Below are 25,728 nucleotides of genomic sequence, written 5' to 3'. Positions count from 1 at the left end.
GCAGGAACAATCTAGAAGCAGACAGTGCTAAGAAATGTCAAGGGCACCCACTCAAGAATTTGACTATGTTCTTAATAATAAATCTGTACTAATCACGAAAATGTTGTAACATCCTAGATTTGTTCTACTATCCCAGAAATTTCATTCTTGATGGTGATTGGCCTACACTCTGGCTAAATATTTTATTTAGCCAAAATGTATGTGCCCTCTGGTTTTCATAGAAACGGACAGTGAGTGGGAGAATAGATCCCTCCAGCAAGATGTTCACGTCCAATTCTTGCTGGAATGAGTAGGTTCTTTTCAAAAAACGTCTTCTGAGCCCCATCCAGGTGCCAATCCCAGGGCCAGCTGCTGAGGGTGGAACGCAGGAAAGGCTTTATCTGTGTCCCGAAGGTTCAGCCCTGCGATTCTCAAACTTGAGATAACTGGAGAGCTTGTTACAGGTGGTTTCCTCACGCAGGAAGTAGTGCTTTTAACAGCTACCCCCTGGGGATTCTGATGCAGTTGATCCAAAGCCCACCCTTTGAAAATCAATGGTCTAGAATTCCAGGCTAATACAGTACAGAGGGTTAGGGAGGCCTGGAGTCGGAGCATGTAGGCAACCCTGAGGCTCAGGCAGGCGAGGAGGTGACTCTGGAACGATGAGTAATGTTTAGCCAGACAAAGGAAGGTGAGAAGGTCCTTGGCCGCCGAGGGCCAGCAGGAACACAGGACTGAGGCGTGGGCAGTGTGCCTGCAGGCAGTTCAGTGTTTCTGGAGGGTAGAGTGTAAGTTAGGAATTGATGAACGACGAGGCTGTGAAGAAGGCAGGGACCAGGTCACGGGGGGGCCTGAGTGTCCTGCTGGAGAGGTGACTCTATCCTCAAGGCAGAGGGAGGACCACAAGGGAGGGAGAAAGGGGGGCAGACAGTTGTGATTGTACTTTCCTGCTTGACGTTGGTCACATGGTGGTGCTCTCATCACCCTCCCATTTCCAGTCCCTAAGTGAGAAAATTGAGGCTCAGAAAAATCAGGGGAGCCAGCGAGATCATGGCAGAGCTGGGCTCAAAGACCTCACCCCAGATTTGCAGACTATTTCCCAGGCAGTGTTTGTTGAACAAGATGCTGCTGGTTCACAGAGCAAGCTGCTCGTAGCCCCTGTGTGTTCCTCTTGTACGCCCTCAGCAGCTGGAATTTCTCCTCAGGCCTTGAACTCTGCCGAAAGCAACTAATGTCCACCCTTCCTGTTTGCCCCGATTGGTACTAGCAATTAAGGGCCAAAGTATATCTCCAGCCTGTGTTATGGAGGAAATTATCATAACCACGGAAGGAACGATGGTAGCAATAAACATATTGAACGATTACAGTATGCCAGTCACCGTAGGTTTAGCCCTCCTAATACCCCTGGGAATTCAGCGCTATTATTATTCCCACTTCATGGATGAGGAAACTCAGGACAAGTAATTTGTACATAGTCCCAAGGTTAGTAAGTGGCTCTGTCCAGCAGGATAGGCTAGGTTTTGCTGCGGTAACAAATGACCTCCACATCTCGATGGCTTACAGCAACAAAAGTGCATTTCTTGCAAGTTGGCTGTGGCTTTAGTCCACACTTTCTTGGTTCTGGGTCCCAGTTGACAGGGTGACCTCTATTGGGAGTGTTGCTGGTCTCGAGACAGAGCAAAAGGAGACTTACCAGGCGCTGCACTGACTCATAAAGATTTTGCCAGAAGTGACTCATATCCCTTCCAGCTACTGGTTAAAGCGGGTCATGGAACCAGTCAGCTCAACAGGGCAGAGATGTGTAATTGTTCCGTAGGGAGGACCAGTTCAGGAGGGATAACTGAACACCTGGAGGATTGTCATGCACCACCACAGCAGAGGGGGGATTCAAGCCTAGTTTACAGGATTTGAAACCTGACACCAGAACCCATGCCCTTCATCGCCATCCTGCCTTCCGCTTTGCTAAATGCATGTGGTTCGGCCTCTTCCCGCACATCTGAGGGCGTGAATTTCAATCATGAAAACCCAGCACCTGGGATCATGGAGAATTGGTTTCTGCTCAATAGTGAAGCAACCGAGAAGTGCTGTGCTGTACCCCCAGGAGGTGCTTAGGGGAAAGTTGGTTGAGGTGAGCGGGCAGACAACCAAAAAGCATAGCGGGTCTCCGAAAGCCCATCTCAAATCCAACTTCTTTTCACTGACCGGAGGATGAACTGTTTCTCGCTATCACGTATGGTTCAGGAGGCAAGAGATGGGAAGGAAACAGTTCCGGTTGAGTACTGCATTGTTCTGCTCGCCGACACACAAAAGTTCCAGCCTGCTGTCCACTCTCCATAAAAGTTTGTTGATCGAAGGGATGAAGAAGGAAATAATTTAAGCTTTACAAACCAACAGCCTTATGAGGGAGATGTTATTGTCCCCATTTTTGCAAAAGGGGGAACTGAGTTTCAGGGAGATGGAGTTTCATGGCAACAGCCACTGTTTCGGTCCCCACTCGCAGGGCCAACTGTCAAGCTCTGCGCTTGACAGACATTTTTTTTGCTGATCCCCACTGCCGCTCAGGAGGCGGGTACTCTTATCCGTGACCTCGTCTGTGATATGCAGACAATAATAAAACTGCTTCTAGGATAAGATAAACCATTCGAAGTGCAAAGCACAGTGGCAGGCGTGTTGGAAGTCCTCAATAAACATTAACCCTTCTTTTATCGTCATCGTCATCTGCCATCGCTCTATACATTGAGTTGTTGTCCAAACTCCAAGTTCAGTTCAGAGTTCCCACTGGTAGTGACCGCACTGCCCCACCCTTGTCTCCCATCCTTCTCCTTCTTGCCCCAAAGCACCGGGGGCCAGATGTTGGACAGGAAAGTTGGGTTTAGTGACTCTCCTGGGCCATTCTCAGGATTCACCTGACCCCAGTTTACTCTAAATGCTTCCCTTTTGCTACATTTTGTCACTTTCAAATTTCAAGTCTGAAGGGTTCTAGCTATTGCCCCAAGGCCAAGGTCTCCAGTACAGACCTTTGTCTAACGCCTCTTTGAAAAGATAAATCTGAAGGAAATTGGTTTCCAGATTCCTTCCAGAGGGAGGTGGGCTCAGATGGCGGAGTGGGGGGAGGGGAAGGAAGGAGTGAGGTGATGATGTCTGTGACTCTATCTGGTACTCATTCTGGGTCCATCTGTGTAAAGATATTTTTGTGCTTCTTTTGCCATTATTATTATTATTTTTTTGTCTTTTCATTACTCAAATTGCAACCCTGTTAGGATGGATCCGTTGGGTAAGTAGCACATCCCACGTACTGGGATTCCCCAGCTGGGTTTTAGAACGTTGTCAGCTTTTTAAAACCATCGATGGGTCCAAGGTAACCTTGGTACCTCGCTCTGCATGACAGAGCACCCAGCACTGATCCCAGTTTGGGGGTTGGTGAGGCGGGGAGGTGTCAGGGGATCCCAGACACAGCCAGTCCTAGAGAGCAACCTCTTCCCCCCCCAGAACGGCCGAGGCATCCCGGAAGAAGAAAGAAAACCGGAGGAAGTGGAAGCGCTATCTCCTGATAGGCCTGGCAACTCTGGGAGGCGGGACAGTGATCGGTAAGGTGCGATGGTGGCACTGGCCAGGGCAGCGCGGAGTGAGGGGTGATGCCAGGCTGGGAGCCCACCCCTCCTCGCATGCACGTAGTAGGTGTGTTCACTAGTACTGTCCAGGAGAGGCAGCGGGAGGCCGGTGGAGGAAGAACGCAGCAGGCCCCGTCCTCACTCCCACCTCTGCCCACCACGGGCCGCTTTCCTCGCAGGCGTGACTGGGGGTCTGGCTGCCCCTCTCGTTGCTGCCGGAGCCGCGACAATCATTGGCAGTGCCGGGGCAGCGGCTCTGGGCTCAGCGGCCGGCATAGCTGTCATGACCTCGCTGTTCGGTGCAGCTGGAGCTGGCCTGACAGGTAAGGTTCCGAAGAAGTGGTGGCCCAGATTCTCACCAGTGAGGGCTGCCTGGGAGACGGAGGGGGAGGACGTGGCTTTTCTCACTCTGAGTCCTGGCGCTGCCAGAACTTATAGCAAAGCTTCACAGAGAACTGGGTGGATGGCTTGGCATGGCTCGGGAGAAGGCTGAGTTTGAGAAACTGCACCCGGTGTAGACTTCTCGGAAAGGGTCTGATTGGACCTGTTTGTCACCATCTAAGAAGTTCCCAGGCAGGCCGCCTCAGAGACGGTTGAGCTTCCTCTTGTAAGAGAACACATGGCTACCCCTCATTTACCAGCATGCCGTGGGGGAGTTTTCCCAAATCATATGTGTCAGTAGCTCCCCAGTCACGCACAGAGTTTCCTGTTAAGTGGCATGTTGCTTCCCACGTTGAGGACCTTGGTCAGCTCACACCACTTTCACTGAGAGGGGTGTGTGACACTCCTGAAGTTCGTGGGCGGGAAGAAGATGTAGTTCCCACTGAATCAGGCCAGAGCAGCGGTTCCGAACTTGGGCTCTGAGTTTCAACCCCAGCTCCGCCAGCTGGGGGCTAGCCAGCCTTTGGAAACCTGTTACCTTCATCTCTAGTCCAGACGATAATGGCACCGACCTTAATGAGTTCAAAAACGAGACGTTTGTCAAAGGACAGGGCACACGGTTAGCAGTCACTGTGAGTGTGTGAGTACACAGAGCCACTCTTAACATTCTCCAGGGTCCCCAGTGACCCCCATTCTCACTTTTGTATCTGGGTCTTTAGGATACAAGATGAAGAAGCGTGTCGGGGCCATTGAAGAGTTCACATTTCTGCCTCTGACAGAAGGCAGGCAGCTACACATCACCATCGCCATCACGGGATGGCTGGCATCCGGCAAATACCGTGAGGACCAGGGGCAGAAAAGGATGCAGAAGGGGGTGGATGTTGGCTGAGCTGGGTCTGTTGCTGTGGGCCAGACCCTGGCCTAGGCTCTTGCCTGTGTATGTCTTTAGGAGGTGGGTAGGGGGGACCTATTTTTCAGAGGAGGAAACTGAGACTTGGAGAGGTGAGATGACTTTATCCCACATCTGTCTTCCCATCCATCCATCCGTCCTCTGTTCATCCATCCATCCAACTATCCATCCATCCATCTACCCATCTATCCATTATCTGTCCATCCATCCATCCATTCACCCACGCATCCACCTATCTATCCATCCATCCATCCATCCATCCACCCATTTAACCACCCACCTACCCACCCACCAATCCACCCTTTCCACAGAGTTTATAGAGCATGTGCCAGACACTGAGCCAGGCCCTAGGAATTCAGTGGTGAGCAGCACAGTCATGACCTCTGCTCCCATGGAACATATGGTCCAAGGCAGAAGACAGATCGCTGAGCAAGTAATTACAGGGAAGCTTTATGGATGGCACAATAGGGGAGGCACAGAGTGCTTCTGGGGAGTGAGGGAAAAGTTGTTGGAGGAAGTGACATTTAGGCTAAGGACTGGCTGGGAAGTAGCCAGAGAAGGAAGGAGAAAGAAGTGAATACCAAGCAAAAGGGCAGCATGTAGAAAGGCCTAGCGGTGCAAGAGAAGCACAGGATGGCTTGAGCAAGGAGCTAGAAGACAGGAGTGTGGGTGAGGCCGGATCACACAGGAGCACGTGAGCTGTGGCGAGGAATTTGAATTTATCCTCAGAGCAAGTGGAAGATAGCAAAGGAGTTTCAACACATAAGTGAGAAATCAGTACATCTTGGCTGTGTGACCTCAAGCAATTTACTTCACCTCTCTGTGCCTTGGCTGCTTCATTTGTAAAGTAGAACAAATTATCCTTGCCTTTCAGGGCACTTACGAAGATTAAATTAAACAAGGTAACGTGTGGAAAGCACCTGGTTTTTAGTGACATTCCACAAACGTTATCTCCCTTTACTGCTCTAATTTGAGCGTGTGTGTTTTGGGGGGATCCTAACCAGGGTGGCACTGAGGGATAAGGCCCTGGTCTGCTTACTGTTGGCTCACTTTTGCAAGTGCCCAGTGTGAGGCTCAGCAAGCAGGTCGTCAATCAGAGAGAGAGCAGGGTGGGCCAGGGAGTCTGGAGCGTCCTGACCAAATACACAAGCTCCGAGCCTCCTGGGTTCCCAAATTGCTGGGATCCGAGGGCAGAAGCCACAGCTCTTCTAAACAGCACAGGAGGAAGCAGGTGAGAAAATGCCCAGGCTCTGTTTAGAGGCCTTACTGGGCGCCAGAGTCTTATTGGTATGTGCGCACCAGAGCCAGTCCCCAAACAGGGAACTCTCGAACAGTGACTGAGCACCTAGCACCGTGAGTCAGGCATTTCACCCACACACTAGGAGCTTGATGTACGTTACCTCGAGTGACCCTCACATCCACGCTCTGAGGTGAGGGCTGTTCTTGTCCTGATCTGGACGAAGAGGAAACCTAGAGGGATCACATGGCAGACAAGTGGCACATGCAGGATTCGAGCCCAGGTCTCCTGACCCAGAGTTCACGGGTTTCTCTTCATTTGTTTCATGATACCATCCATGCTACAGAAAGACTGAGACAGGAAGGAAGGAGCAAGAGTCTAAGTGAAGGAATTTGCAGTTCTGACCAGTGTGGAAAGCAAAACCCTTATGGTGGTTTTACCCACCCCCTTGCTGGGTTGGCCCCAGGGCAAAATCAAGTTCATTTGCGGCAGGGGCGGTGGGGGTGGGGGGAATTATTGTGCAATATGCTCCCTAGGCAGAGGCGGTGGTTACAAGAAATGTAACCAGGCTAGGTGAATGAAGTTCAGGAGGGAAATGAGTCACCTCGTCCTGCCTCCTTGGCGACCAGGAAAGAAGTCTCGTGTCATCACAGGCTTGCTTCTGTGTGTGATGGGAATAAATGAGCTTTCTTGGGTCCACCCTTTTATTAAATAGGATTGTTTGTAATCATGATTATGGCTTTGCAGCTCACCACTAAGCCAGGCATTTTGCATGCATTGGCTCACTTAGTCCCTCACTTCAAGCCACGGAGGTGGGCATCATTATCACCCCCATTTTACAGATGAGGAAACCGAGGCTGATAAGGGCTGCCCAGGGTCGCCTCGCTAGTCAGGAACTGGGGCATGACTCACCCCCTTTCTGTCTGGCTCCATAGCCCATGTTCTTGGCCACAGGGTGATAGAATGCAGTACTGCACTTTACAGTTTACATAGTGCTTTTCGTGCAGCCTCTCACATGATCCCCACAACACCTGTGAGTCAGATGCCATCATTCCATTTTAACAGGTGTAGAAACCAAGGCTCAGAAGGGCAGCGTGCCTTGCTTGTGAGTCTTGCAACCAGAAAGCTGCCGAGCTGGGTCCAGAGCCTGGGCCAGCGTCACAGCCCACCACACACACACACACACACACACACACACACACATCTGTGCCCGCATCCTGTCTCGGGCTGGCCGTCTCCTCCTCCATAACTAGAGACAGTTAATCCCTGAGCTGCTGCAGAGCTGTGACAGGCTCTCTGCAGAGCGGGGAGCAGCCCCTCAGTGGTCTGTATGTCAGCAGAGCACCCTCAGGTAGGGACGAGGCATTCGGGTCGGGCAGCTCGAGGCGTCTGGCTGAGCCAGAACCCGAAGGCTCTGGGAAGCTGGCTCCACTGTTCATTCAGTCATCCTGTTTTCACGAGGCTTTGGGAATCGAGTGCTTGGCAGACAGACTGCAGGACAGACGTGCACTAAACAGATGACACAAAAATAAATGGATAATTGCAGACTGTGACGAGAACTCAGGACGGAAAAGTGCAAGGTGCATTAGATCCCCCTTGTCAAAGGGGCCGGGAAGCTTCCCCGGGGATAAGGCGAGTGAGCTGGAATCTCAGAGACAAGTAAGGGTGGAAGGTCACTCGGGCCATGGGCAGAAATGCATGGGGCCCCTCGGTGCTTCCACAGCCCAGAAATGAGTGACTACATGATGTTTGCATGGCCCTCTCCCTCCCCAGCCTGAGAGCTCTTTATCTAGATGGCTCAGTCTCCTCAGCTATAAAATGGGGCTAATTGTGGGGCCCCATTTCAGAGGCTGTGTTGAGGTAAATCAGAGAGTCCATGGGAAAGCCCTCAGCGCAGAGCTGCCCAGCACTTAGTACTTGCTCACTAAATGTTTCCTACAATGATGGGTGTCTGTATCCTCAGGGTCAAGTGCCTGGCCTGGCATAGTCTAGGTACTCAGTTAAGGTTTGTGGTATGAATGAATGAATGAACGAATGAACGAACAAAATCAAAAGCATGTGTTTCTAGAGGGTAACCTGGTGGATGATGAGGCTGTGAAGGAGGCAGGGGCCAGGTCACAGGGGGCCTGAGAGTCCTGCTGGAGAGGTGACAACGTCCTCAAGGCAGAGGGAGGACGAGGAGGGAACGAGAGAGGGAGACAGACAGTCATGGTTGCATTTTCCTGCTTGACGTTGGTCACGTGGTTGGTGCTCTCATCACCCTCCCATTTCCAGTCCCTAAGTGCGAAAATTGAGGCTCAGAAAAATCGGGTGAGCCAGCAAGCTCATGGCAGAGCTGGGCTCAAACACCTCTGCTCCAGATTTGCAGACTGTTTCCCAGGCAGTGTTTGTTGAATGAGACGCAGCCGGTTCAGGGAGCGAGCCGCCCGTGGCCCCGTGTGTTCCTCTTGTGCGCTCGTAGCACCTCGATGCCAGAATTACTGCAGAGTGAGAGAAAACAACACTTTACATACACGGTGGTTGGAATACTTAATTCTTACAACTACTCTATGAAGAGAGATAAATACTAGTCTCCCGACTTGACAGCTAAGCAAAGTGAGGCTTAGCGTGGGATAGTGACCCAGGGTGCCCAGCGTCGCCCAGCTGCTAATGAATGCAGGAGCTGGGTCTCGAACCCCAGCCTGCTGTCTCAGAGCGTGGCCCTGTGCTCTGTCTGGGAGCGCGTCTGCTCTGCTATCAGCAGCCGTTCAGTGGCGGGGGTGGGCCTCCTGTCTTCCCGCAAGGGTGAGTGGGCCCCTGTCGCCGACTGTCTGGGAAAGGGTGGGGGGCCTCCTCTATCCCAGGAGAGACCCCACCTACCTGTGCTCTCCCCAGGCACCTTCAGCGCCCCGTGGGCTGCCCTGGCCCACAGCCGCGAGCAGTACTGTCTGGCTTGGGAGGCCAAGTACCTGATGGAGCTTGGCAACGCCCTGGAGACCATCCTCAGTGGTCTTGCCAACATGGTGGCCCAGGAAGCCCTAAAATACACAGTGTTGTCTGGTAAGCCTCCCCTCTCCCCCCACCAGCAGCATTCCCACCACTCCCAAGCCACACTGGTTCTGCACCTTTGCATGCCTGAGGCCCCCAGTGAGCCAGGCACAGTGCTGGTCTCCAAGAACACAGAGAGGCAAACTTTATGGTCTTCATAGGGAGGAGACAGATAAACAGCCCATCACATTATCACATAGTGTGTCAGTTAGCAATTGCTGCATAACAAACAACCCCATAACCCAGTGACTTAAAATAACAACCGTTTATCACAGTAGCTCAGAAGTGTTGAGGCTTCATTTGGCTGATCTTTGCTGGGCCTGCTCATGCACCTGTGGGTCAGCTGACTGTCCACTGATCTAGGCCAGCCTTGCCTGGGGCAACCAGGGCAACTTGGCTCTGCTCCATTTGTCTCTCCTCCCCGTTCTGGGATCGCAGGCTAGCCCACACCCACAATAGAAGTGCACTAGAGGCACAAGTCCATTTCAAGCCTCGCATCCAGTAACATCTCATCGGCCAAAGCAAGTCACATGATTGAGCCTAGAGTGGACGGGCAGGGCAGGAGCAGGGGGCACTGCAGAGTTATGAGGCCAAGTGGAAGGATACAGGGTGGAGTGACAAATTGGGGCCATCTCTGGAATCTCACACATGGCAGATACTTAAACATAAGGGATCTAGGCCATGTATCAGAAATGCGTGAGCTTCAGTTTTCTTCTGTAGTATTTAGCAGTTTGACCACACATGGAAAACTTACAGATTCCAAGTTAGAGACTCAGGCATCCATTAGCCAGCCAATCACTTCCCTAGAAGGAGCGCCCCCCCCCGACCCCTGCCACCACGGCCTTCATCACCGATATCCCTCCTCCCCAGGCCTTGTGGCTGCCCTGACCTGGCCAGCCTCACTCCTCAGTGTTGCCAATGTCATCGACAACCCCTGGGGTGTGTGTCTCCATCGATCAGCAGAGGTTGGCAAGCACCTGGCCCACATCCTGCTCTCTCGGCAGCAGGTACCTGGGAATAGCTGGGGCGGGGAGTGGGAGGAGCGGGCAGGGGGCGAGGAAGCAGGGAAGCATGGGGGCTGACTTGTGCACAGACATCATACCTAAGACAAGCCCACGTGGGGGTAGCCCAGTGGCTTTGGGGGGGTGGGGGGTGGTCGTCATTGCTCCACCAGTTCAAGTCATAAAAGCACCCTAGGGGGACTTCCCTGGCGGTCCAGTGGTTAAGACTTCATGCTTCCACTGCAGGGGGCACGGGTTCGATCCCTGGTCAGGGAACTAAGGTCCCGCAAGCAGCACAGCGTGGCCAAAAAAATAAAAAGTGTCCTAGGATGGACCAGTAAGAATTACAGACTGTGCATCTCTAGCAAGCAATCAGGTGAGAACTGACTAACAGGCCTCTGCAGGTGTGGACCAGGCCAGCTCTTCCTTTCCAGAAGTATAGAGCTACCCTCTGAGCAGATCTCCAGTGGCCCAAATACCACGTAAAATGGTTAGGGTTCCATCCACATTCCAGACAGTCCGAGGCAGGAAAGTAGAAGTGAAGGGCCTTTCACATCCCTTGGCCAGGACTCAGCCCTGCGGCTATCCCTGGCTACAGGGCAGTTGGAGAAACTTCATTTTTGGCTGGGTGGCTGTGGGCCCAGAAAAACTCAGGAGTTCTGTTACCAAGGACAGAGGGAGAGTGGGTGTAGGGTGGTGACTGGTAGCCTCTGCCACAGAGTTCCTGCAGAATTGGAACACTGTTTAACGGAGGGTCTTCCATGGCAGTAAATGGAGGTGGGGGGGGAGGGAGGGGGGAGGGTGGGTACATATACCGGCCCAAAAGCAAAGGAAAGGAATGGAGTACTGAGACCAGCTGGACCTTTGGAACTCATCTGCTCCTGCCCTCTCCCTCCATGTAGAAGTTGTACCCAAATACCTCTCATGACTTTCTTTTTCAAGTTGCCTTTCCTACAAGTTCTTGAGTCAGAAAATTCCTCTTCGCATCTAACTTACAACCTCCTCTTATAGCATAAGGCCAATATTTCATGTCCCCCCTTCCTATGTAGGAACAGAACAGTTGTGTCCCCCCCGCCATGTGACTCTTTGCTTTTTTCCCCGTCACACCCGGGGTACCTCCCGCCTCCTCTCTCGGCTCCAGAAGGACCCCGCTTCACTGCGGTCATTTGCCACAGGTAGATGGGGAAGGAGCGACGGCCACTGGGTAATGGTTTGAGATAAAACCAGGGAATTAACCCAGCCAGATGCTGCCTGTCAACCTGGGAAGAAGCCAGTTCCTGAGCAGGTGCCCTCCTGCGTAAATGAGGGCCCAGACTCTCCTGATGGAGACATCAGAGCCTGGGGCCGGGAATAGCACGGGCGTGATTCATTAAGCGGGAGGCAGGTGCTGAGAAGTGTGCAAGGGCCACCGTCATCGGGGCTGATGTTTTCTAGAACTGGCTGTGCACCATGCCCCCAACACCTGTGTCCTTTCTCCCCCAGGGCCGGCGGCCTGTCACCTTGATTGGCTTCAGCCTGGGAGCCAGAGTCATCTACTTCTGTCTGCAAGAGATGGCTCAGGAGAAAGGTAAGGCTGGCCCATTGTCACAGGTGAAAACACTTCCGGAGTCCATCCCCCAGGCCAGAGGTTCTGCGCTAGAGGTCGCGAGTCTTGTGACTGTGTTCCCAGATCTTAGAGTTTAAACAGGTTGAAAAAGAAAAAATAGTCATTTGGAAAACTGTTTATTTCTTCCGTACGTAAATTAGAGTGGGTGTGAGACAGTCTTGTAATAATGGCCTTTGCGTTCTGATGCGGGTTCTTGAGTGGGAGGGGAGTGGAAGAGTCCGAAATCGGGGTGTTGGCAGGGCCGCGTTCCCTCTGAAGGCTCTAGCGGAGAGCCTCGCCTCTTCCAGCTTCTGGTGGTGGCCGACAGTCTTAGGCTTGCAGACGCGACATTCCATCCTGCCTCATCTTCACATCACCTTCTCCTTTGTGTCGTCTCTTCTCGCCTAAGGACAGTGTCAGTGGGTTTAGGGCCCGCTCAAGTCCAGGATGACCTCATCTCAGGATCCCTCACTAATTACATTTGTGTGATTTAATTACATCTGCAAAGACACCTTTTCCAAGTAAGGTCTCACTCACAGGTTCTGAGTGGACACGTCTTTTGAGGGGGCCACCATTCAACCCACTACAGACACCTTTGGGAGTGTTTCATGCCATCCAAACGCATACTTTCAGTGTTGATGCAGCGGAAAGCTTGAGGGCCCCTACCCTGGTCTCGGGTCAGTGAGGCCTCCAGGACTGAATGCCGGTTTGGGGCAGATCTGTCACCAGGGGCTGCCATAGCAAGGGGTTAGGGGGTGAGGTGCAGAGCTCAGGGCACTTGGGGTGGTCCACCATGCGTGGGACCCGGGCTAACCTCTCTCCTGGTGTAGCACAGCAGCAGCAGAGAGAATTCCCTCTCTGGATGGGGGCGAGTAGCAAAGAATTTTCGGCAGTCTTTAATCTAACGCACATTTTGTTGGTCAAAGCAAGTGACAGCCAAGCCCTAGGTCAGTGGGGTGGGGCAGTCCCCGCTGCCCCTTATACTCCTCCTTCTGTCCACAGCGGAGAAGGAGGGGAGCAAATGTTTGCCAAACGGTGATCCAGACTCTGACTCAGGGGATAAAGGAGGGCATGGGCTTTGCAGGCAGCTGAGACCTGGGTCTGAGTCCTACCTCTGCTCAGCTGGGGAGCCTGGGTTGGGTAAGGACTCAGCCTCCCTGGACGTCAGTCTCTCCATTTGCAACAGGGGGTTCATGTCACCTCTGGGCAGTGTCAAAGGCCAGAGAGCATGGAGGTCAGGCAGCCGGCCCAGTGCTGGGTCCTGGTCAACACATCCTCCAGCGGCTTTTAGGCTGAAGTATCTCTGCTGGTGTTGGGGGTGACTGCACTCGCCCCCTGCTCTCTAAAGCTGTTGCCCCCAGGGAGGCCCCTGGAAGGTTGTCATCCTCTGTACTGTCATCGTTTTGCTCCTTTCCTTGGTCATCCTTCCCCCAATCCATGCAGCAGACCCATCTGCCAGGCTGCTCATTACCTGGATGATGTGGTCTAGAGGAGAAAGGCATGTCTTTGGCTCCAGTTAGCATAAATTACATGTTAACTTCAGATCATGAATACAAGCCAAGTCTCCAGTTCCCCTCCTGAACGAATTGAATTAATTACCGTTGATCATTTGGACACGGCCATTGGAACTGAGGTCGCCCATCAGCTGCCTCCAGCAAGTGAGGTTGGAAACTGATGGAGGGAGATGTTCCTGCCCTCAGCCTTCGGCGGGGTGGTTCTCAAAGCGGCTTCCTTCCCGCCTCTTTCCTGGCCACTGCCCCCTCCCCTGGCCCTTCATAGCCCACCGCTGAGAACTGGGGCTTTGGTATCAGGCCGACCTGGATCTGGGTCCCAGCTTCAACACTGACGAGCTGTGGCACCTTGGGCAAGTCACTTAACCTCTCTGAGCCTCAGCTTCCTCATCTGAACGAGGGGCTTAGTACACTTACCTCGAAGGCTCTTCAAGAGATTAAAATGAGACGATGAATGTGAAAGTACCTGCCGCAATTTGGGTTCACTCAGTAAACACTTCTTCCTCTAATCTGAGGACCTACTGTGCACAGGGAACTATGGTGAGTGTCGTGTAGATAGAGGCGCTTGTCATTTTGTGTCTACTTTCTGGCGCACACATTAGATGGTGAATTCCAGGTAGGCGGGATCTGCGTGTGCCCCACCATCTCCCTGGCACACGGCGCATTCTGAGAGCTCAGGAAGGTGGGTGGACTTGACTTTGGGCTGACATACGCAAGAGCCTGGTGCAGACTCCCCATGTGCCGGGCCATGCACTATGCAGGATCTTGGTCTCCCGGCAACCCCCTGGGAGGTTGTTATTCTCCCTGCTTCAAGGATGAGAAACTGAATGAGGCTGCGAGGGAAAGCCAGGCGGATCCTAAGAGCCAGAGCCGGGATTCGACCCCAGGGTGTCTGGCTCCAGGGCCCTCACTCCTAACAGCTGTGCTATACTTTGCAGAGGACCCACACCTTGAACATGGGTGGGGCTCCTCCAGAGGACCTAGAGGGAGGGGAATTCCAGAGGGTCCGGCCAGCAGGGAAGAGGAAGTGCTCTCAGAGTGTCTGAAAACGTTGAGTATAGTTTTTCTGCAGCCTGTGAGAGGGGACCAAGGTGGAATGTGGGAAATGGTTAGGACAGAGACCTGGCACAGGTCTCGAATGCCGGGTTAAGGTGTTGGAACCGACTGGTTAGACGCTCGGCCTCTGAATTGTGGGACGAATGAACAGCTGAGCAAGTCCTGCAGAGGGAGGCGCTGGGGGCAGGGGGTGGTCAGTGCTGGGCAGCTTGTGGTTGACACCCCTCCCCCCGTGCACACATTCTCTCTCTCTCTCTCTCTCTCTCTCTCTCTCTCTCTCTCTCTCTCTCTCTCGCTTGCTCACGCACACACACACACATGCACACACACACACACACACACACACACACACACACACACACGGCAGCAACTCAGCCGACCCCAAGGGCCTCTGCTGAATGGATGGGAAGCTTCCCAAATAACAAGAATTGGGTAGGAATCTGAATAGAAGCCCAGCGGCCAAAAATGCAGCTGGTTTTCTCCCCATCCGGTCACCTTCCGAAGGAGGAACTCACGGCCAGAAGACTCTGAACAAGAGTCTTTAGTCTTGATCAGCCTGATAGTTTCCCCTACTTAATAACATCCCATCCCACCCTGTGTCTGGATGGCAGGTAGTAAAGGACCCTGGTAACCCTTTGCCTTGACCTTGGTCAAGAACACTCCAGGAAGGAGTCTGCCCCTTGGTTGGCTGAGGCTTATTCCAAATGTAAACAGCGGCTGCTCTCACGTGGGGGGAGCTGGGGCCCCACTTTCTCTCTGGGGCAGAAGAAGGCTCCCCGTGCCATGGGGCACAGGCACACTGTTTAACCCTGTCTGCCCTGCCGGCCTTCTCAGCTCCTCCAGGTGAACGGTGAGCCCCTGATGCCAGGCCTCAGAGCCGTTTATTTCCCCAGTTTCCCTCTTCCTTTCCAGAGATTATGTAAGGTAACTCCTGGTGGCTTATAGAAATGGGAAGTTGGAAACAAAACACACCCACCTGCAGAGGGGAACCGAGGGGTCCTGAACCCGGAGAGCTGGGCACTTGTGCGTGGCTTCCCTGACGGCCCCCTGGGGGGCCTGGGCCCAAGGCTACCCAGACCACGAAGTAAAATGAATAAAAACATGGACATACACACACTCATAAAAATACGCTCACATTCCTGCGTGTTGAGTGTGGCCCTCATCTTCCTGTGTTCTCTTTCTCCGTCATCCCCCGTGTCCTCTTGCCAGCCATCCAGCGAGCCTCTGGCCTCCAGGGCTTTACCACTTACCACCCGGTCCCCACCCATCAACAGACGGGGGCCAGACACAGCTGGAAGGATGGCACAGATGCAGGCCTTTGCGTCATTAGGTGACGGGGCCACACAGCTCTTCCCCACCAAGAAGATCCCAGGTCAGGTGCTGCAAATATGTGGGCTGTGGAGCCAGGGAATCTGGTTCGAATCCCACACGCACTGCTAGGGTCACCTACCCGCTCTGAACTCCAGGTGACTCGTGTGAAACACAGGGAATTATAATAGTATTGCCATCAAGGTTGTAAGGATTAAGTGCAATAGTGCGTATAAATGCTGGCATATAAGAGCCTGGTAATTCTTATTGAGCATTTATATTATGCTAAAATCTGTCTTAAGCTTTATAAAAGGGAGCTGGCTTGGAATTCCCTGGCAGTCCAGTGGTTAAGACTCCACGCTTTCACTGCCGAGCACCTGGGTTTGATCCCTGGTTGAGAACTAAGATCCCACAAGCCATGCACGGCAGGGCCAGAAAAAAAAAAAGGGCGGGGAGCTGGCACATAGGGTTAGAGCACCACACACACATAGGTGACCTTGACCCTGGACCTTGTTGAGGGAAAATCAACCTCCCACCAGAGTGGGGGCCCACAGTTCCTGTTCCTTTCTGTTGCTACCCCCGCCTTCCCCCCTCTTCCTAGACAACCCCCTCCCAAGTCCTGGCCTTGTGTTACTGATGGGGCACCTTCAAGTCTCCAGCTGGCTGTGGTTGTGAATGAATTATTCACCCTTTGCCCGGAGCTGCTGTTTCACATCGAATTCATTCCAGCTCAGCTGTCTGGTTTCAGGCAGTCCTGCTTGTTTAACACCCAATTAATCTGCACAGGAAGGAGACCCTCTCCTAATTGCAGGAAAGCTGTCATTATCTGAGTTAGGGGACTGTAAAAGAGGAATTACTCTAATGCAGTTGAATCCACTAATTGTTTTCTGGATTCCCTTGAGACCAAGTAATGAAATGTAGCAATAAATCCTAGAGTCACCCAGAGTACAGAATCCTTCAGCTAGCCTCCCCCCACCCCCTGCCCCCTCCTAGCTGCAGCCCATCCTTTTTTCCCCTCCCCCAAGAAAAGCTGCCTGTAGCATTAACTATCTCACAGCTTCATTTCCTTTTTGGGCCATGTTGCAAACAGCAGGGGGTTACTGCTTAGGGGATATGCAACCATTCACAAGGTGTCCCTCACCTGGGCCTGCCCCTTCCTCAAGTTCAGTGTGGGCAGCTTCCTTACGAATGGGTGTCTAGACTACAAGCCCCTTGAGGGCAGGGGTTGTGTCTGACCAACCTCTGTGCCTCCTGTACCTGGGATAAAGCCAACAGAGAGTGCTCTATAAGTGAATTGTCTAACGTTATAAACATTCACATTGTATCAGTCAGGATAGGTGAGGTTATGCTGCAGTAACAAACATCCCCCAAATCTTAGCAGTGTAACACAGCAAAGGTTCATTTCTCACTTGTGCCATCTGTCCACTGTGGGTGGGCAGGGGGTTCTGATCTTTGTAGCCACTCAGAGATCCAGGCCAATGGAGCCTCCTTCAGTAGGAGACAGAGATTGTGGTGAGTTACACACTGGCTCTTAAAACACTTTCACCTGGAAGTAACACGTCACTTTCACTCATGTTTCATGGGCCAGAGCAAGGCACGTGGACATTTCTAACATCCAGGAAGGGCCAGTGAATGTATTCCCACCATGTGCTCCAGCCAGAACACCTTACTTGGATTCTGGCCTCTGTAATTAATTCTCAGCTGAAGCCTCAGGTTCTTTATCTACAAAATAGGGACTTTTCTCTCTTCCTCCACCTTGCCTCACAGCTTGCAGGATAGACGTACACCTTGGTGGAAAGCCAGAGTGTGGCAGAGGATGCTTGGGTGAGAGCCCCAACGATTGATGGTACCCAGGAGCCCAGGAGCTCGGCCAAGGGGCCCCCACACAGACAGAAGCAGCAAAGATTCCCCAGCACGTTACCCACCAGAGGACCAGAGCTGGGTCCAGTCTGGCTGGGAGCAGGCTCCAGGTGGACAAAGCTCTGAGCTGTGTTGATGGTGATTGATTGGCTCCAGACCATGCCCAGGGCCCAGAGAATCAAGGGAGATGACCTGGTGAAAATGCCTTGAAAAGGTAGAGCTGCCCACAAATGGGAACGCCTGTCATAGCAATAGTAGTAGCAACGGCTGCCACTTACGAAGGCCCAGCTCTCTGCCTGGTTCTTGCTCACGGATTTATGTACATTCTTGCCAGCCCTCACAACAACCCCATAAGATAAGTAATCCTGCCCCGTTTTTCAGATGAGAACAATGAGATTTAGAGAAAGGTGGAGTAGCTTGCCCTAGAACTAAGATTTTGATACCTTTCTCTGACTCCAGAGCTCCTATTCATATTGTTATTTTGAGCCCTTCTGGCTGGATGTTTTCACTCAAAGCAGTATCTCAGATCAGACCTTTCCAACGGAGAACTAGTCACGATCAAATTCACTCCATTAACTCATATTCATGAAGCACCTACTGTGTGCCTGGCAACATGCTGTGCTTTGGGGAGATGACAACAAACTAGCCAGTGCAGCCCCCGTCCTCATGGAGCTGACGGTCCAGTCCGTTAAATAATCTGCCCTCCCTGAGACATGAGTTGGGGTCTTGCAGAATGGCTGTGGGGGTGGGCAGTGATGGATGTCAGTCATCTGAAAAGCACTTGGCATGTAGTAGGTGCTCAGTAAAGGGAGCCTTACTGTCCTTCCATACCAAGTTCTAGGGTAGCCGCCTGGTTGGGGCTGACACCCTTAATGTGAACCTCCTGCCCTTAGGTGGAGACATCTGTCTCTACCACTTAAAGCCCGTAAGTACTTGGCTTAGGAAATAGAAAGAGTCACAAGAAGCCAGCCCCCCAGGACACGGTCAGATGCTCAGCAAGGCTTCCAGGCCTGCTGTGCTCCTCCCACAGCCCAGGTAGGTGGTTTGGGTTTGCAGGGGCACCTCGGGGGCTGGACGCATCTGCCAAGCTTCCTCCATCAGTTAATCGGACTCTCAGAACAGTCTTGCCACATACTCAGACGTGGGTGGTGGGAAGGACTGACTCCCAGCGGGAATCCCTTGCCTTCTGGATGAGTATTTGAATGCTTTGTGTGGCTGAGGAATCTTCTCCATGCAGAAATAGACAGACCCAGGTTCAACGGGGGTTTACTGAGACCCCGCCTACCTGCTTCCGTGATTGATTCATTCTAATCATCATCATCGTCATCTCAACAGCTAACAATTATTGGGCACTTACTATGTACCAGGCACAGCTAAACACTTTGCATGCCTTATTTTATTTAATCCTCCCAATAAGCCTATGAAGTTTTAATTAGCCCCATTTTACAGATGAGGAAACTGAGGCTTACAGAGGGGAAGTAATTAGCTCATGCTTACAGGATTAATAATGATGAAACTGGAATTTGAGTCCACAATGGCTGAGCCATGCCTTTTTCATGACATGTTCTCTAATTCTTACAGTAACCCAAGGTCAGGATAATTATCTCCATTTTACAGCTAAGGCTCAGTGTGAAGCAAAGCAATGTGCCCAAGTGGGTCCATTAGGATTTTTTGGTTGCAGGTCCTGAGATTTCCATCAACTGCCCTTCCTTCAGCCACACCCAGAGCTCTTCTCTCCCCAAGAATGAAAAAAGGGGGTTCAGGTTGACTCCTGTCTGCTAAGGTCCAGGCATCCCTTGCCTTTACACATGTTCTCGTGCCTTTACACTTGTTCTCGCTATCCAGAATGCTCTCCCCTCCCCTGACCCCAGGCATGGAGCCAGTTCAGACACATCCTTCAAGATGTGGCTTGCAAGTTCCCTCCTCCATACTCCATGTGGAAGGAAGACTCAGACTCGGGAGCATTGAGGAAAGAAAAGTAGTTTCTTGCAAAAAGGTGTAAACTAATTAGACTTTGGAAGGTCTGGTTTGCCAAATTACACACACACAAGCACACACGCACACAGCAGGTTCTTAAAGGAAAACACACACAATCACCAGGCTTGCCGAGTTTTCATCAGTTTGTTCTTGATGGAAAAGCAGCCATTTCTCCTAATGTTATTCTTTCTCATGAAGCCACAGGGACACCCAGAATCTTCAGACATCAGCGTTCCAAACACTGGGGACAGGATTCTCATTAGGGAGTCAGCAACTTATGCGAAATGCTCCTTCATTTGGGAACTCACACTGGACAGGGTGCCCCTGTTATTCTTGCTTTATCTCAGAGGGTCAAGTGTGGGTTTGGTTTTGGTTTTGGTGTCGGTCGCCACAGATGGGATGTCTGTGCTGTTGCCTGACGATGACAGTTTTATTAACTCTGATCCTGGCAACACCCTCATGGGGCAGGCATTTGATTCATCACATTTTACAGAGAGCGGACAAGGACACTGAGACTCAGAGAGTCAAAGGGATTTGCCCAGAGTCAGAGCTGGGAGGTGGCAGAGCTGGAAGGTGGCAGAGCTGGGATTTGCGCCCAGCGCCCGGCCCCTAAATCTGGGTCACTCTTCTTTGTCCAGCCACCTCCCTGCGCCCTCCCTCACCCTTACTCAGCTGTCTGTCTCCACACTCACTCACAGCTCTGGGTCAGGCACTGTCTGTTGTGCTCACCTCTGTATCACCAGCTCCTGGCCTAGGCTTGGCACATACAAGGAACCCATGTCAGTAGTTGATTCATTAACGAGGGATGTGACACCCATGAAGTTTGCCGTGAGTGCTGCCTGCAGAGAATGGTGCTGAGGCCTTTGGGTGGTGAAGGGCTCAAGCTGCCTCATCACAGTGGACCCCACCGACTCCGAGACCCCGGCCAGCTGATCGGCGTGTCGCCCAAGCCTCCTAGTGACCCGGGGCCGCTCCACTCTCCAACTTCCCCGGCAGGCATAATTAGCCATCATGTTCACGGCCCGTATAGGACTCCTGCCCACCCAGAACCAAGACAAAATGTGCACCTGCCAAACGTGATGCTTTTGGGCAGGAAATGAACACAGCCAGAATTCCCAGAGATGAACAGTCCACTTCCGACAATGGTCCATCTGCCAGCCGACAGGATGAATTTGCTTTGGGAGTGACTGATCCTCTGACCAAGAGTATTTCTGGCCCCAGCAGGTGGCAAGAGTGGTGGGCAGTGCCTGATGCCAAGAACAGCCACAATCCAAGTACTCACCAAGAGACTCTGGGCCCCAGATCAGTGGATTGTTCATCTTTCTATGTATGTACTTTCAAAGTTCTCAAAAACTGAGTAGTTGGAAAGAGCTCAATTCAGACTGACTCATGGTAGCTGAGCCAGGAGATGGCCACATGAACCGAGAAATCAGTTCTGCTTCAGCTATTTATGCATCGATTCTCCCCTTCATTCCCAAAAGATGTGAAGGGAATTGATATGTGACATTACATGTTGTCTCTGGCTGGTGGCCCTGTCCATGCAGCTGGCAAGACACCACGAGACGAGCCAGCTCGCCTGTGCATGTTTTCACTCATCCAATGAAAGCCTGCGGGGCCTGCTGCACTCTGGACGCCGGAACCCATTCATTACGTCCGTCCTGGCTCCCCCGTCCCTCCTCCATCTGTAAGCTGGCCCCATTCGATTACTTCTCCTTGGGTCTTCAGGATGCAAGGGACTGTGACCTGAGTTCAAATCCAGCCCCGGCTGGTTACTGTCTAGGTGCCCTTAGGCAAATCACGCCACCTCTGAGCTTCAGGTTGATGAGTAAAATGGGACACTGAGGCCTTTGGGGCTTGCTCTGGACTTGATAACTACCGTTTATTGAACATACTATGTACCAGGCACTCTGCTAAGTGCTTTGCATATTTTCTCTCCTTTAATGTACAAACAACCCTAAGATGCAGGTATGGATATTCCTTTTGCTAATGAAGAGGTTTAGGGCGGGGACTGTGTCCGTTTCCTTCGCCCCTGCATCCCCAGCACCTGGTATGGGATTTGTCACAGAGAAGAGGTACAATAATGTACGTATGGAGGGCCCGGGACCCAACTTGAGCCAGTCTGATGGCACAGCTGGCCTTGCGGTTAGGTAGATGTGACCACACGGTGCTTGGCATGTGGCCAGCCCTCAGTAAATTAGAGTCCCTTTCTCCCGCTCTCCATTAGTTTATCAGATGGATTTTCCAGGGCTGTGGCTCTCACTGCCTCTGAGCTCACTAAAAGACAGAAACATCTTCAGTCTGGCAGCTCCTGGGAGGGAATGGAGCAAAATGTGGGATTCATTTGCTGCTTTTTTTTTTTTTGGCTGCTCCGTGGGGTTTGCGGGATACTAGCTCCCCGACCAGGGATCAAACCCGGGCCCCTGGCAGTGAGAGTGCCAAGTTCTAACCGCTGGACTGCCAGGGAACTCCCTCATTTGCTGCTTTAATCTAAACTAATGGGGTCTTTCCGACAGGCCTGTGGCTGCAGACCATGCCAACCCCCTTTGAAAGGCATCTGCATCCTCTTGGTGATGCAGATATCCTTGACCTTAGCAGTCACACCTGCTGAAATGCATTTGCTCACACATGGAACCTGGGTCGTCTCAGCTGTGTAAAGGCGAGGATTCAGGAGCTTGCTCTGGCCTCTCTCAGGGGCCCGTCCTCGCTGCTCCACCATAAACCCTCAGGGCTCAGCCACCGGTTGACCCACGTCACCCTCCTCCCACAGGTTGGCCGTCGACCCCCATGCCTACTAGATAAATCCACTTAGCTTCCAGGGACCCCAGGTCTGAGCTGGAAGAGCCTCCAGAAATGGCTTTGTTTAACACCTTCATCTTACAGGCAAGGAAAAGGAGACCGGGAAAGCACGTGGTCTGAAGGCAGTGATGACCGGTGTTTGTGATGGGAGTTTGATGTTGTCATGATAGAGGAACCCAGAAATGCCCAGATCCTAGCCCTGGAAAAGCTCCCTTCTCCCCACAGGATTCCCAAGAGTGATGAGCACATAGACTCTAGCTAAATGTGGCCAGGGTACCTACCACTGACCACCACCTAGGCTGGCACCAGAAACCCCTGGGGAAGAACTTGGCTGAAGCTGTGCTGGGTCACACCGCAGGCTCAGCCCCCAAAAGCTCCACTCCTGATCCGGGGACCTACCTCGTCCTGGCCGGCGGCATGGAGGAAGGGAGTCAAAGGAGAGAGGGAGACAAAGAGGGCACCGTCCCCACCAAACGGGATGGAGACGGGGCCACAGAGAGAAAATGTGGTCCCAGTCCTCCTCGAGGGACTCAGCTTGGAGAGGGAGCAGAGCTGCAGCCTGACTTCCCGATGTACAGTGACCTGCCCACGAGTATATCAGTGTCCTTGCACTTGACCAGTCAGACCAGCACCCCCTCTTCCCTTGGGGGCAGTAGTGGGAGGCCTGGGAAGAAGGTGGGCAAAGATGTGCTGGTATAAAAGGAGGAGAGGCTGTGAATTTCACTGCTCCTGCAGGTGAGACCAGACAGAGCCCAGGTCCTTCACTCCAAGGCCAGAGCCTGTGCCCTCTGTCCAGCCATCTCAGGACCATCAGCATCTTCTGGACCTGTTGTGCAGAAGCTCCCCTGGGGTTCTTTATTCCAAGACCTGTCTCCCTAGCCTGCCTTTCCTACCACCTGTCAAGCCATCTATAGACGCACTTCTTACTCCTAACTCAAATGTATACGGGGCATGAGGAGTGGGTTAACCCCTCATTAGGAAAGCCATAGAAAAGTCTGCTAATAATTACCCAGAAGGCCACAGTTCTCCACGCCACGGGGGTCAAAAAGGCCTGGTTCAAATCTCAGCTTCACCATTTATGAGCTCTATGACCCTGTGCAAATTATATAAGTTCGTCAAGCCTTTCTCATAGTAAAAATAGATCTAATGACACCCACCCATCAAGATACTGTAAGGACAGACAAAATAGCACGTGTAAGGCACCTAACACAGGGCCTGGCTCACAGTGAATGCTTGGTAATTGGCTAAGATCGTTGCACAGCAGGTGGTTTGCAGTCTTAAAAGCATTAGGACACTGTAAAGGGCACTTAGCACTCAGTGTAATCACAGTTTGATGATCCAGAGGCACTTCAAGAACATCACCTTGGGGTCAGTCAATACGATGGGCCTCAGTTCATCCTTTTATCCCATGGACGTCAGAAATTATGGAGTCTTAGACTCAGGGTTCCAACGGACATTTGGAATCATCTGGTTCAGACCCCTACACATACAGGATCCCCTTAACATCATCCATCAGAGGTCTCTACTAGTGTCTGCTTACTTGCTTCCAGTGACAGGAAGCTTAGACTCTGCCCAGGGTAGTTAGGAACTTAGGAACAGATCGATTTAACCTGAGAGTCAGTGGCCTGTGGGCTGTGGGCAACATCAGGCCCTGCTCAGAGAGTCTGTTAAGGTGGCTCGTGTTCAGCTATTTCCAGGGAGGCCTCTGGCACCGCAACAGAGCCCCGAGTTCTTCAGTGCCTCCTCAGATCTGCTGTAGGCGTTTCAGAAACATGTTTTTATCCATTTTGAACTCAGAGCTGATCTGAGTCCCATTAAGCAAGTTCACAAGAGACAGTGTGGCGAACCGAATGCTGATTCATTTCAGTCCACCATAATTGTCACTTTCAAGCAGATGGAGCAGGTGTCTGGGTTCACTGTCCAAGCTTCCGGGGAAACAGATTATCTGCCAAAGCTTCTCTCCACAGGGAGAGGAAGGGAGTTCTTTTCCTGGCCATGGTGAGCCCTGGTGACCATCCCACTCTAGTGGACAGATCCCTCCTCCAGTGACCATTCTCAGTGTCCTTCCCTCCTGGGCCTCCCCCCTTGCTCAGAATTTTGCATAAACAGGTCCCTTGCGTGAGTCCCAATTGATAGTAACTGAAGAATCCAGACCCTCTACAGTGAAGGAGCATCCCTCTGGGGCTTTGAGGATTCCAGGAGGGGAAGAAATCACAAGTCTCCTTAATTTACATATTACTGAAGCATCTCAGTTCACAGCATTCTGTAATGGAAACTGTTGGGGTTTGTTTCCTTGTATCTAAGATGTCCGTGACCATCGAGCCTGCTTAGCCAATATCACCAAAACGGTTGTCTTTTAGAAAATTGCCAGGCCTGTTTTGCAGGACAGAAGATTAGAACCTTCCTGCCTGTGGGTGGTATGTTCCCTATACTCTGTGTTTTAATGACAGGGTCTGAGTTTGGGGGCCTCCATCCCTGCCACCCCAGCACAGATATCCCTGTGTGAAATCTGACCTTTCAGGTCTCTACTATGTTCTTCTTTATTCTTTGTGTCTTCCATCTTTGGTTCACTCATTTACTCAGACATCCATTTCTTTATTTATGCAAAGCCCATCTCCTGGATTTGCAGAACTTCTCAGGAAATACAGATAAATATAAAACATCAGGACCAAAAAAACACAGATATGAACAGGAGGCATGAGCCAGTTGGGGAGCCCAAACACAGCAGAGTGGACCCTGCAGCCAGGCCTGGACCTGAATCCCAGCTCCGCCACTTACTAGCTGAGCACATGTACCGAGTCACTGTGCCTCAGTCTCCTTGCCTGTGAAATGGGTCTAGTAGTACCTTCTTCAGAGCTTGACTGAAAAGATTAAGTGGGATAATATATGTAATGCATTTAGCAGAATGGCTGGCAAGTAGTAGGCATTCAGTAACCACTATCTTTGGCCCTGTTACGGTCATTACATATTCTCTTGTTATTACCCAGTTGCTATACCTGAGCTGTGACTTTAGCTACTCATTTCCTAGCAATCAAAGCAAAAGCAGAAAGCACTGACTGCCTGTTTCTCACTTCTGCGAGGGGATGTGGAGATGCCAGCTCCAGGGGTAACAAGACCTTCCATTTCAACCTGACTCACTCTGAGTGTTGCACCCTCTCCTTTTAGGAGCTAAGTGCCCAGGTTCAGGCTTAATTAGCCATTAGAGCTTCAAACAGCTCTGCCTTTGGCTAGCTAGAAAGGTTACAAACCCGGAACCATGTGGATGACGCCATGGCTGGGAATGACCTTTCCAAGGTGCTGCCTAATTGTCAGAAGGGTGGTAGCAGGGGCGTCTGCAGAAACTCAGACGGGAGATAATGATGTCTTCAGCTTTGAGCACCTGGGTACTTGGAAGAATGTTAAATAGGCGACAAGTCCCAAGTTGGAGTCTCATTTGGGTAATTTTACATTTTGTAATTTAGCAATTGCTGGAGATTGAGGCTTCAGGGG

At 51.9% G+C, this 25,728-nt stretch overlaps 1 protein-coding gene across 6 annotated transcripts in view; it reads left to right on the top strand.

The window, feature by feature from the left end:
• The window catches only part of TMCO4 (transmembrane and coiled-coil domains 4), a 92,690-nt gene that overhangs the window by 37,255 nt on the left and 29,707 nt on the right, over positions 1-25,728 (top strand). For 4 of the 6 annotated variants that reach the window (XM_068539054.1, XM_068539053.1, XM_068539055.1 and 1 more), the window contains 6 exons: positions 3,469-3,566; positions 3,770-3,913; positions 4,691-4,810; positions 8,993-9,157; positions 10,016-10,152; positions 11,629-11,713. In XM_068539054.1, coding sequence (XP_068395155.1) covers positions 3,469-3,566; positions 3,770-3,913; positions 4,691-4,810; positions 8,993-9,157; positions 10,016-10,152; positions 11,629-11,713 — 749 coding nt within the window. Of the gene's footprint in view, positions 1-3,468; positions 3,567-3,769; positions 3,914-4,690; positions 4,811-8,992; positions 9,158-10,015; positions 10,153-11,628; positions 11,714-20,141; positions 21,433-25,728 lie in introns of those variants that run through there. The other 2 variants (XM_068539057.1, XM_068539056.1) reach the window with 2 other exon arrangements.

The sequence above is a fragment of the Eschrichtius robustus genome, chromosome 3 (assembly GCF_028021215.1).
Source record: "Eschrichtius robustus isolate mEscRob2 chromosome 3, mEscRob2.pri, whole genome shotgun sequence".
NCBI classification, from domain to species: domain Eukaryota; kingdom Metazoa; phylum Chordata; class Mammalia; order Artiodactyla; family Eschrichtiidae; genus Eschrichtius; species Eschrichtius robustus.
Note: the sequence above shows the minus strand (reverse complement) of the source record. Positions and strands in the feature narration are given on the sequence as shown.